General features: G+C 35.0%; 1 protein-coding gene across 1 annotated transcript in view; it reads left to right on the top strand.

The window, feature by feature from the left end:
• The window catches only part of LOC125679672 (uncharacterized), an 8,812-nt gene extending 3,131 nt beyond the window's left edge, over positions 1–5,681 (top strand). The window contains exons 4-7 of the mRNA XM_048919085.2: positions 216–310; positions 1,169–1,405; positions 2,866–2,935; positions 3,029–5,681. Of these exons, the coding sequence (XP_048775042.1) occupies positions 216–310; positions 1,169–1,405; positions 2,866–2,935; positions 3,029–3,124 (498 nt within the window). The 3' untranslated portion in view covers positions 3,125–5,681. The remainder of the gene's footprint in view (positions 1–215; positions 311–1,168; positions 1,406–2,865; positions 2,936–3,028) is intronic.
• Positions 5,682–13,205: the final 7,524 nt, after the last annotated feature.

Raw genomic sequence — 13,205 nt, 5'->3', positions numbered from 1 at the left:
TACAATTGTAAAGAAATGTTTTTTAAAAAATTACCTGACACTTTCTGGCAAAACTTAAAACTAATTATGAACATTACATGAGCACTCCCTTAATTACAGTTTTAAGATTTTTAAAAGTGACTACTGTTTTTTTGTTGTTGTAAAAGTAAAATACAGATAAATGAGAATTAGTGTAACTATATACATTTAATAGTACTGAATGTTTATTGTTTCAGCTTCCTCCAATTTTTGAAGTAGGTCTGTCTTTCGATGCTTATTCACCCAACATTGTGTTGGAGAACAATTATCGGGGGAAAAGGGAGATCACTCTGTAAGTATATATAGTTATTCATATTATATTATTACTTCTGAATGATTGTAATTTATTTTCATTGTTATAATTAATTGCTTGTTAACCTGTACATGCCTCCCGAGGGCCCTTGATTGGTGAATAAACAATAAATTTTATTATTTGCATGTATGTATGTATGAAAATTCTTGATAAACATAGCGTCTTACAATAGTTCCATAGCATTGCTCTTGTAGTGAGGCCAAAAACATTATGTGTACACATGCTTTTCAGAAATAAGATAGATAGGTCAGATTTTTTTTCTGAACAAAGGTGTGTAACTCTAGAGACTATTTGACGATTCTGAATGTAAATGTTACTTACTACTGCTATATTGTCCATACTTTTTGACACCTTAAATTTCACAGCATCATCAACATTTTGAGGCTATCTAAGGGCAGATAATTTAAGTACAATATTTGGATCTCAATCTTTAAAAGAAATTAGAGTCGGAGTTAAAAAAAAAAAGAAAGAAAGAAAAAATAGGATGGGTCAGGAAACTGGAACCATATAATTATTATCATTAATTTTTTTTTCTTACATCTATTATTTGAGTTTATGCCATAACATTTTAAATATTTATTACAGAATTATTTTTTACCACTGCCATGGATGGAGGTTGTGTGTTTTTATCTTGTTTGTGTGTATATGAGTGTGTTTACGATATGGCAAGGTGTCTGACAAGAGGTGTTGAAAATATGGGAGCAATTTAAGGATGAAATTTATGCACTGAGATTAGATCTTTTAAGTAATCTTTGAAATAAAAGTGGTAAATAAAGAAAGATATATTTATCAAGTCAAATGAGAATGCTCTTGTTAGAGGGTATGTTCTTGTTTCAGTGGACTTCAACACTACAAAGCTCGAGTTTGGACCCTACAGACCCTGACAGGGCTCCGATTTATTCACACCAGGATGAACATACTAAATACCTCATGTGACTTGGACGAGAATTTTGTGCGAGTTCGATGGAGGGTTCTAGGGTTGAAGCAACTGGCCGCAGCCAAACGCCTGAATGTGTATGGAAAGTTTTGGAAGATTTCGAAACTCCCCGACAGAGTCCTAGAAAAAGATGCTACGTATGACAGTTTCATTTTGTTTATAGTTCATCAATTTCATGTCAGATTTATTAATTGAAGATTTCAGTATGGAGATGATATACTGGAATCACCATGTTCTTCCCTTTCTTTCACCGTCTGTCTGTCTGTCTGTAGGCACAGTTTAGAATTTTGATAAACACAGGAAAGAGAATTGACACAATAAATTTAGTATGAACAATAATATTGCAAGGCTTATAATAGGGGTGGGACGATACCCTCTCTAGCCAATCCGATACATATCATGAGATACTTGACACATGATATGATACATATTGCAATACTTTGCATATCAACAAAAACTAGAAAAAGGATTTCAAATTTATTCAGTTCAAAACAAAACAGAAAAAATATCACTCGGTTCAGCTAGTTACTTAACTAGCATAAAGTAAATATCACCATGCTCCAAAAACTTCACAAATTTGATGTTTCTTACACAGTTTTCCCTTTCATAAACTGGCAAGTCAAACCTCTCCCATACCCCTAATTTGCTCCAAGTCGGTTTTGTTAATGTTATGTATTCCTCTATGTTTTTGGTTTTTTTTGCTACTTTCATTTTCTGCTAGGTGAACTGAAAATACCCGACTTGTGACATTCATATATTTTTGGTAAACGCTATGAGCCTATAATGGGTATCATCATTTAATAGACATGTGTATCAATGCATATATCGCCAAGATGAGTATCGCAATGCATTGGTGCACCAATGGATTGTCCCACCTCTAGTGTGTAATCATAGATTATCAGTGCACTGATGGGTGTAATCATAGATTATCAGTGCATCGAGGGATTGTCCCACATCTAGCGTGTAATCATAGATTATCAGTGCACCGAGGGATTGTCCCACATCTAGTGTGTAATCATAGATTATCGGTGCACCGAGGGATCGTCCCACCTCTATCGTGTAATCATAGATTATCGGTGCACCGAGGGATCGCCCCACCTCTAGCGTGTAATCATAGATTATCGGTGCACCGAGGGATCGTCCCACCTCTAGCGTGTAATCGTAGATTATCGGTGCACCGAGGGATCGTCCCACTTCTAGCGTGTAATCGTAGATTTACAGGACTGCATCTAAGGTGTTTAAATACTGCATGGTACTTATGTCCGCGAAGTCAACGGTCACTTCAAATTTGTGTAATTTCATACTAGTGGATTATTATGTAAGCTAATTTCACGTAATCCATATGCAACTAGCAACTAGTGGAATTTCATTCCCACGGACCAAACCAAAAATGATAATCTGAAAAATTATGACTACATGGAATTAAATAGAGTATAGAGTTTTTCAGATATACCCAGTTTTGAGTGTACTCCATGGGTTGTCAGTCCTCTTGTTGCAACTCTAGTTGTATTTGAAAAGATTTACATTTAATTGTAAGATTAAGTTCATCTTGAAATTTTGTGTTTGCATCCAGTGATGATGTTTGGTTTTTTTTTAGGTGGTATGATGGCATTTCCTTTTATTACCTCAATGATGAAGGTTTAATCAACAAACATGTTATCAACAGGGTGAGTCCTTCTATTTAGTGTGGTGTTATATGTCACGGTCAGTTTTTGACATTATTAACGTGTTATTGACAGAATAAATCTTTCTCTGCACAGGTGGAGGAGGACAGCAGTAAGAAACTGGTCCCCGCTTTGTCACTACGGGAGAGACTGGCAAGGAAAATGGGGGTACTGTCATCCAAACAGATATAGGGACATCCAAACAGATATCGGGACATTCTCAGTGAAAAGGAGTTTTTAGGACCTGTAACCAGCTTGTGCATAATACCGTCAGAAAGTGAAGGCAGTGCTATATTGCATGTATCATCCTTTTGTGGACTTTTATGTTTGGTTACAATTAGTCGAAATTTACAATATAGGTTCTTAAAGGGGCATGGACTTGATTTTGGTAAAAAAAAAATTACATGGATATTGGTAATATGGTAGTATTTGATATATATATATGTGAAACCTAGCAATAAACCTATATTTCGAAAACTGATGCAAAGATGTTTTTGAGATATCTAAAATTATAAATTTTAAAACCAGGCACGGCTTAGCTATCAACATGAGGTCAGAGTTGACGGCTTCAAAGAAAAAACCTTTTACAATAAAAGTGTTCATTTCTTACTTCTTTGTGCTTATTCCATATAAGTTGATTTAGCAGTAATCTATGTTGAAATGCTGAATGCTATTGACATACTATTTAGAAATCTTGGTGTTCTCACCTCAGCACATGGCTTATAAGTGTTTGTGTACAGTCCTATGAAATAAGCACACATTTGTCTCACTCTAGATATAGATTAGCACTGTGTTTACAAACATTGTGTAAGGAGCCAAGTTTTATGTAAATACACAGTGTATCCTGTATAAAAACATTTTTGATCCATTTATTTATAAAAGTCTTTATTTCTCTATTAAAAAAACTGAATTTCAATCAATTAAAAATCATGTCCATGCCCCTTTAATATTTGAAAGATGTACTGAAAATTCCCCCGAGATAGTAAGTGAAATGTATGGATTTTTGACAACTTTATTTATTTGAAGCATATTTTAGTATGCTACCATGGCTGTACTATATATTTTTTGCTATAATACACTTATTTCTGAACTAGAGATAGAGCGTTATTATTTTCAGTGTCACAAAGCACTAACCATAAGTATGTTTGTTTTCATGATGGAACGGCTTGCTTGGCAGTAAAAACTGAGCAATATAGCCATTCTTGGATATCTGTTCTACCGGTAAATTTGTATATTGCCTATCATAATTACAACCTTAAGTAAACCGCTGATGCAAATGGAGCTGTAATTTCTTACAATAATGTTTTCAAAAGTGCAAGTCGGTGTTGGTATAATACTGATTGTGGCCGTATACCTCAATAAGAGTGCTCCTAATAATTAGCTGTCTAATACCCCAATAGTCTACAGGGCTTTGTTGTAGCCACCATTATTTACTATAGATTCCTAAATATACCTGAGGAATTTATTATCGCATAATTTTGTGAGCATTGTCACTGAAATTACTTCCTTGTATTTTTATATTCCTAAACCACATGTAAAACTCCTAATCAGCAGTGTAAGACCACTCACAAATTCATCTTCTCGGGATTTGACATCTTTGAGTTATTTCGCAATATTCAGAATCTACAGTATGTGATGGGCAGTGATACAATTTATGACCAGATATACAAAGAGGAAATCACTTCCATATTTTTCCTGAAGAGGAATGACCAGCATGTAAAAGATTTTTTTTACCACATGATTCACTAAAGAAATATTACTGTGCCTACAAGGGAACAAGAGTCATTGTGTACTTAATTTATAATAATTTTATTCACAAAAAGTGAAAGGAATTGGGCAGCAGGCATACCCTATTTTAGCCTTCTCCCAATAAATCATTGTCATTGTGTACAGCCTCACAGAGGACACATTGATTTGATTTTTGTTTTATTTTAAAGTTTGGACTGGATGTAGTATTCAGGTGAAATCCAGGACTCGGTTGCATGGAGGTTAAGTTTAACAAACAGTTAACATCTCGTTAACACTATGTAAATGTAAGAGTTAATGACAAGTTAACTCGTGCTAGTGAAAGTAAACTAACCTTCGTGCAACTGGATCCTGTATTTTCACTTTCAAAAATGTCCCAAATGCCGATGATCTTTTAGCAATAATATGCGTGCATTTTGTTAAATTATCAAGTATCTTGCAGCAAAAGTTTTATTGCAAATAGTCGAGTAGTTTAAAAGATCTTCACAAGTTTGGGGATAAATTCTCAAGGTCACTCAGAACAAGTGTGTATTGAGGAAATTTTTTTTAAGATTCTACATCTGTGTATAAAGCGTTTCAGCACTACAAAGTGTTCAGTTTTGAAAAATTGTATTCAACAACTGTAAATTTACAACAGCACAATGAAGTGTTCATTTTGTGCTTAAATGAGCATTTCACATGACTTTATAGGACAGATTTTAAAATTATCACTATTATTTCAGTTTGGTCATTAAAAGTGAGAATAGGAAGTGAAATCAGATATAAATGTACATATGATATATGAATAAATGGTATTTTTTAAGGGGAAATTGATGAATTAACGGGTTTTAGACTGACAACGTTTATATTCTCCGAGCTTGCACTTCTGGTAATGTTCAATAATACTGATGACATACCTTGTGTTTCTGGTGCATTGTGAGTTAATAATTATACGACTTGTTGTTTCATTTTAAAAGTTTTATCATAGAATACAAATCATTGGAGTAAATAATATGCTACTGGAGGGCTGACTTGTGTTGTTCATTATTTACCTGTGCAGATTATCCTTCACATACACTGATACAGTAGTCCCCTCTGTATGTGAAAGTCCACACTTCTCTCCAGAAGGACTCTCATATCTAGCTGGATTGGTCCGACCTTGACCTAATTTCAGGCTAAAAGTAGGTCAGTTTTCCTGACTTTTTTCATTACGAATAAAGATATTGTGGTAAGCTTCCTCTTAGAGGAATGCATGTTCAATTTACATTTGAGCTGGATTGGTCGTCCGTTACCTACATTAGGGCTAGTAGTAGGTCAAACAGTTTTCCGAACTTTTTATGCCCCCCACCACAAAGTGTTCAGGGCATATAGTTTTTCCCTTGTCCGTCATTCCGCGACACCCCGTTTTCCGGACTCTTTTTCTAATTTAAACGCCTTGAGACATTGAATGAATTTTTTGTATGCGGCTGTGTATTAATGATTTACAGATTGAGTTTTGTTCCTGTTCGTGGATTTTTAATGGAGTTGTGTCCCTTTAATGAAGAAAAATTAATGTTAGGACCAGTTTTCAGCTGAAATTTAGTCATAAGCTTCCCCTCAGAGGAATACATGTTCAGTTTGCATTTAAGGAGGGTTGCCCCGTCCTTGATTTACTTTCAGGCTAAAAGTAAGCTGTGGGTACGGTACTCTTGATACGTTTCACCATGGCTTTGCTACTCGGTAAAGAGCTGTTGGTCTAAGCGGGCCACTTGCGGTACATCTCTGTGATTCCTTGACTATGTAATGAGTTTTTAAGTTAATATGTTTTGGGCGTATTTTCCCTGACAATGCATCAATGACACTAAGTTTTTTATAATGTACACCTATCGTTATTAATTCTTCCATGTTCCTTGAGAAGCCACGATAGAACGAGCTAAATCATCAAAAATAATTATACCATTTTCCTTTAAACTGTTTAATTCTTTTTTCTTGTAAGACAGGGGTGTGATTTTTCCTCTTTTCAGAGGAAATCCTCTGATTTGTTCAATTTTCGAAAAAATAAAACCCTCTGGATTTGATCTAAAGTGGCAGAAAATGATATTTTTCCAGGTAGGGTGAGGTGTTTTCCTCCCTTTTTGACCGGTTTTCCTCTGATTTCTGAGGAATTCAGTCACATCCCTGGTAATAAGAGATATATCAAAAATGTTTTCCCGGACCCCGTGGTTCTGCTCACCGCAATAGAGATTGGCTGTATCTTGTTCATCATCCCACTGGAGAATCTTTCACTCACTGGAGACGTCACCATTACCGATGAAGGGCTGCAAAATTTAGGCCTATGCTCGGCACTTACGGTCTTTGAGCAGGGAGGGATCTTGATCGTGCCACACCTTCTGTGATGGACATTCAACGTATTCCAACTTATTTCAAATTCAAGTCTACGTGCCCAGTATTTCCTACAAATATACTTCTACTATTGCATCGAAACTTTTTTAATTATAAACAAACTTTGTAGTGCCTAGATATAGACCATCTTGTACTTAATCCACCTATGTGTTCTTGTTCTTCGTCTTCTTTCAACTATAGTCCAGCTAGACGTTAGTCTGGTCCCCGCCCCCGCCACTCCTTGATCACTCGTTTTGGGATAAAAGAATTAGATAGGTTACACGAGGAATATGTTTTGGTTCCAGCTGACAAAGCTTGTAACAACATTGTCTTTGTTTGTAAGGCACATTATTACAACTGTATTTTAAACGAACTTGGCATTAATTCCACTTTTGGTAATCGTACAATATCCCAGTCAATTGGGTCGGATGAATATGAGTTACGGTACCTATACTGGATTCCTAAACTTCATAAAAACCTTACAAAGAAAGATATATTGCTGGATCCAGTAAGTGTTCTATCACGGCCCTATCTTTGCTCCTCACGAAAATATTAATGGCTGTGAAGGAGAAACTTCAAACGTACTGTGCGACTACATATGCCAGAAGTGGTGTAAATCAAATGTGGATTCTAAAAAAGTCTAAAGAACTTTTAGCAAATTTAAAATCGCCAAGCTTTTCTCAAATCAACAAGATCAAAATATACACTTTTCAACACTTTAAGCAACAATTCCTCACGATAAATTAAAGACTAGACTTTGAGACATCATAGACAGTTACTTCTTCAACAAAAATGGAAAACAGTAATATTCATATCTAGTGATCAGTCATCCTAAAACTTACTTTATTAAACACTACTCTGATTCTACGTACAAGTACTCTGAAGTCGAAATAAAAAATATGCTGGAGTTCTTCATTGAATATTTTCGTAGTCTTTGGTGATAGGTCTTTCAACAGTCTGTTGGAATTCCCATGGGCCCGAATTGTGCTCCTTTGTTAGCTGACCTATTTTTGTATTCATATGAAGCAGAATTTATTCAAAAACTTCTACATGAGAAGAAAAAATCTCTTGCGGTGGCCTTCAATGCGACGTTTAGATATATCGACGGCGTTTTATGTATTAAGAATGCTAATTTTCATTCATATGTCAATTCGATATATCCCTGTGAACTCGAAATAAAAGACACCACAGAGTCATCCACTTCTGCTTCATACTTAGATATTTTATTGAGTATAGATATTAACGGCAAACTAACAACTCAACTTTATGATAAACGGGATGATTTCAGCTTCTCTATCGTCAACTTCCCATATTTATGTAGCAATATTCTATTATCACCTGCATATGGTGTTTATACCTCTCAATTGATTCGATATGCAAGAGCTTGTTCTGCGTGTGATCAGTTTTTAAATCGAGGCAGGCTACTGACAAACAAGTTGATGGTGCAGGGGGTTTCAACAGTCTCGTTTAAAGTCAGTATTTCGCAAATTCTATTGTCGTTATACAATCTAGTTTGTTAATACAACATATCATTGATGAGTCAAATGTTGTCTGACTTGTTTCATATCGATTGTTAGGCCGTTCTTGGTATACTAATTTTGACGACGGATAACTTCGTTTACCTGATCAAGATATAGGCCTCACGGCGGATGTGACCTGTCGACAGGGTATGCTTACTCCTCTTAGGCACCTGATCCCACCTCTGGTATATCCAGGGGTCCGTGTTTGCCCAACTCTCTACTTTGTATTACTGATAGGAGTTTTGAGATTGATCACTGTTCGTTATCTTCACCTTTCATATATAATTTCTTCGGATACTTCAGTGATATTCTAGGGGAATTGTCCTATTTGTTCTTGAGAGTTGACTCAATAATCTCTGGTTTGCCATATTATAATGCTCTTCTAATCGCTCCCAAGTGCGAAAAAGTCCCCAAGACGGATTTGTATGTTTGATGATCTAATGCTACTTGCAAATCGTTTTGATTCTGGTCCTAAGCATTTCATTAATAAGTCCATCTTCTCTAACGCTGAAACGTTCAATTCATTAAGAATGCCAGTCAAACTGGGTTTCCATGTCGGATATGATTCTGCTTGATCATTGAATGGACTGAACCGTGAAAGTAAAAGATCCTTTTTCAGAAGAAGTTGTGTAAAGTTGGTAACTAATCCTGTCTGTGGTAATGGATATAATTCCGGAGTACTTGGTTTAAGTGTTAAGTTACCAAAGTTTCTGATTGACATGCTTCCGACATGTTTTATACATGTACCAATCGTTGGGCCGTTCTAGGCACACTGGTTTTTACTACACGGATTACTCGGTTTACCTGATCAAGATCAAGATGTACGGTTACATATGCCAGAAGTGGTGTAAATCAAATATAGATTCTTAAAAAATCCAAAGAACTTTTAGTAAACTTGAAATCGCAAAACTTTTCTCAAATCAACGAAATCAAGATGTATGACTTTTCAACACTTTGCACAACCATTCCTCACAATAAATTAAAAACTAGACCTTTTGACATCATAGACAGTTGCTTCTTCAACAGAAATGGAAAACAGAAGTATTCATATCTAGTGATCAGTCATCCAAATATTTACTTTTGTTAAACACCACTCTGATTCCACGCACAAGAACTCTGCAATTGAAATAAAAAATATGCTGGAGTTAGTCATTGACAATATCTTTGTAGTCTTTGGTGATCAGGTATTCCAACAGTCTGTTGGAATTCCCATGGGCAGGAATTGTGCTCTTTTGTTAGCTGACCTGTTTTTATATTCTTACGAAGCAGAATTTATTCAAAAATTTCTACGTGAGAAGAACTCTTGCTGTGGCCTTCAATTCGACATTTAGAGAAATCGACGACGTATTATCTATCAACAATAATAATTTTCATTCATATGTCGATTCGATATATCCCCGTGAACTCGAAATAAAAGACACCACAGAGTCATCCACTTCTGCTACATATTTAGATAGGTTCTTGAAAGTAGATATTAGAAGCAAAGTAATAACTCAACTTTATGACAAACAGGATGATGTCAGCTTCTCCATTGTCTACTTCCCATATTTATGTAGCAATATTCCATTATCACCTGCATATGTTGTTTATATCTCTCAGCTGATTCGATACGCAAGAGCTTGTTCTGCGTATGGTCAGTTTTTAGATCGAAGCAGGCTACTGACAAACAAGTTGATGGTGCAGGGGTTTCAACAGTCTCGATTAAAGTCAGCATTTCACAAATTCTATTGCCGTTATATAACGATATAGTTTGCCAATACAACCTATCATTGGGTCAAATGCTGTCTGACGTGTTTCATACCGATTGTTAGGCTGTTCTTGGCCTACTGATTTTGACTGTGGATAACTCCGTTTACCTGATCAAGATATAGGGCTCACGACGGTGTGACCTGTCGACAAGGGATGCTTACTCCTCCTAGGCACCTGCTTCCACCTGGTATATCCAGGGGTCCATGTTTGCCATTCTCTTTACTTTGCATCCCTTAAAAAAATATGAGATTGATCACCGTTCGTTATCTTCACCTTTGATAGAATAGAATACTTTATTTCTAATTCAGAGTCCAAAAAATACAACAACAACAAAAAACCATGATATGATTACAACAATGAAGAGAAGAGATGCCAAACGGCAGGATATGCAAATTAATCAAGAACAATAGCTGACAAGGCATACTCAAGAGCACGTAATTCTTTTATAAATGTCATACATACATTTTATATATTGCTATACATATCATGTTATTGTAAATAAATCTGCCCACAAGATCAAGATTGTTTTCCTCTTCTGTGTTCAGTAGCCAAAATAATTTTTGTTCATTATCTAAAGTAGAAAATTTTGGATATTTTTATTTCAATAAAATGAAATATTTCTTTTCTTTCGTTACGTATTTTTCACATGTTATCAGAAATGTATTTCATTTTCGATGGTATAAGATTTGTATTTTGTGCATAATCGTTCCTTCCTAGGAATGTTGATAAACCTACCCATTTCGATTTTTAATCTGTGAGAAGAAATTCTTAACTTGCACAATGATCTTCTTTGATCTAAATTTCTGAATACAGATAAATAATTTTCATAACCCCAGTTTTGTTTACGTTATAGAACACATAATCATGTACTTAATTTTCCTTTAATAGATTCCCGTAAATATGAATACCAGTCTTTCACATAAAAATCCAATATTGTTTTTATTACAGACCAATTCAAATTATGTTTCCCACAAGTAACAAGTTCATCTCTGATATTCAGAATATTGCGTAACTTATGTATAAATATGCAAACCATGAATTCATCCGAGTCAGAAAAAAGCCTTTTTGCTACATTCATATGCATCCCTGAGTAAAAGAAATCCAGTAGACAAATTCTCTAACCTATACCAACATTTAGTCAGCAATGTACCAATACCATATAAGGTAAAGGAAACCTTCCCAACTCAGAGAGTACTGCAAAACTTAATTGTACTTTTTGTGAACATCAAGGATATATTTACAAAATTTGAGGTGGATTCTCTCACATGGTAAATTTTTAAAGCAGTCATCAATTTTTTGATTTTCACACTTTGAATTTTTTTTTGCTCACACCCCATATCTCGGCAAAGAATTGGTTTAATAAAGGAGTCAAATATATGAATACTGTTTTTTTAATACCTGGATTCAAACTAATAAAGTCCCGTAAATGAGTCATTTCTCAATTTGTAATAGGCTTTTAAAGCCTATACAGCTCTGATTTGGCTACATGGAACTGAGCTTCCAGATGTAGCAAGGTGAACGCCAAGGTATTTGTAGCTAGATCTATACACAATCAATAATGTTATTCTGAAATTAAAAAAAAGGTGTTTAATATTGCGACCAGCTTTGTTAAAAACCAAGCCTTATTACTTTTTTATATTGACTTCCAGACACGAATCAGAACATGTACAGATATATGTAATAATAAAAGAATGAAAGACCTCCCTCTTTTCTTCTTCTCCTTTTTATTCGTGAACTTGAAAGGGGTGGGGGTGCACTTAGCTCCAGCGCCTATATGCGAGTATCATCGGTACTTTAGGACTAGCCCTTCCCACCCACCCACCCATCCCCCCCCCACTTGAAATAAACTTCAGACATATACTGATACAATGCATTTCATGCCCCCCCCCCCCCCCCAATAAAATATACCCCCCCCAAAAAAATCCCCAAAATATCTTGAAATGGACTTCAGACATATTTACAATGTACATGTATTTCATATCAAATATAAAAAAGAAAAGAAAATACCGTAAAATAGACTTAAGATAAATTTACAATGTATATATTATACCAAAAATAAATAAAAATACACAAAAAATCTCCAAAAATGTCTTGCAGTGAGGGCGTTGTATCCACTGTATTTCCATATCTGATGACAAAAACAAAATTATAATGTTTTGCCGACAGCCCACCGTAGTTATTAGACGCCGACTATTTATCAATATTGACATCCACTTATAATGTATATTCATCAAACATAACAGTGTCTATACATTATGCAAGATTCAGCTTCACAGTTATTCTCGAATATTCTATGGAAAAAGGGTTATGTAATATACGAAGCCCGAGAGGAAACCCTTAGAATTTTGGGACCAAAAAATCTGAAAACTGGATGAAAATTATCAGCCCACGAATAACATACATCACATGACTAAAAACCCGTTAATACAATATTTTTCCGCTATATTTCGAAACGCGGAAAAAAATTATTATTCAGAAGGAGAAGGAACAGTCCCCATGATTAGTATTGGAGTAGATTTCCACACGGTGAATAAAATTCTCGGTTTATTTTTATGAGGCAGCACATTTTCTGATAATTTTTAAATGATGATTATTCTGTCAGATGATAAATTTTTGATTCAGCAAAATAGAATATTTCAAACCCAAAATAGTTTTGTTTGATACATTCATACAGAGATTTATAGTAGAAACCGATTTCCTGCCATTCGAACCTTATTACATCGTTTACCCCCCCCCCCCCCATGTTTTGTAAAAATGTTTAGGATTTTTATAATCATTATTATAAATAACCTATATATTCATTACCCCCACCTTTTTTTTTTTTTTTTAAATTGATTGACCACGAACTGGCACGCATCATTTTGATCCACTAAAATTTGACAAGAGGTATATCATTCATTTGTCATTTCACACATTAG

The sequence above is a fragment of the Ostrea edulis genome, chromosome 2 (assembly GCF_947568905.1).
Source record: "Ostrea edulis chromosome 2, xbOstEdul1.1, whole genome shotgun sequence".
Classification (NCBI taxonomy): Eukaryota; Metazoa; Mollusca; class Bivalvia; order Ostreida; family Ostreidae; genus Ostrea; species Ostrea edulis.
This window is presented reverse-complemented; position numbering and strand designations above follow the sequence as displayed.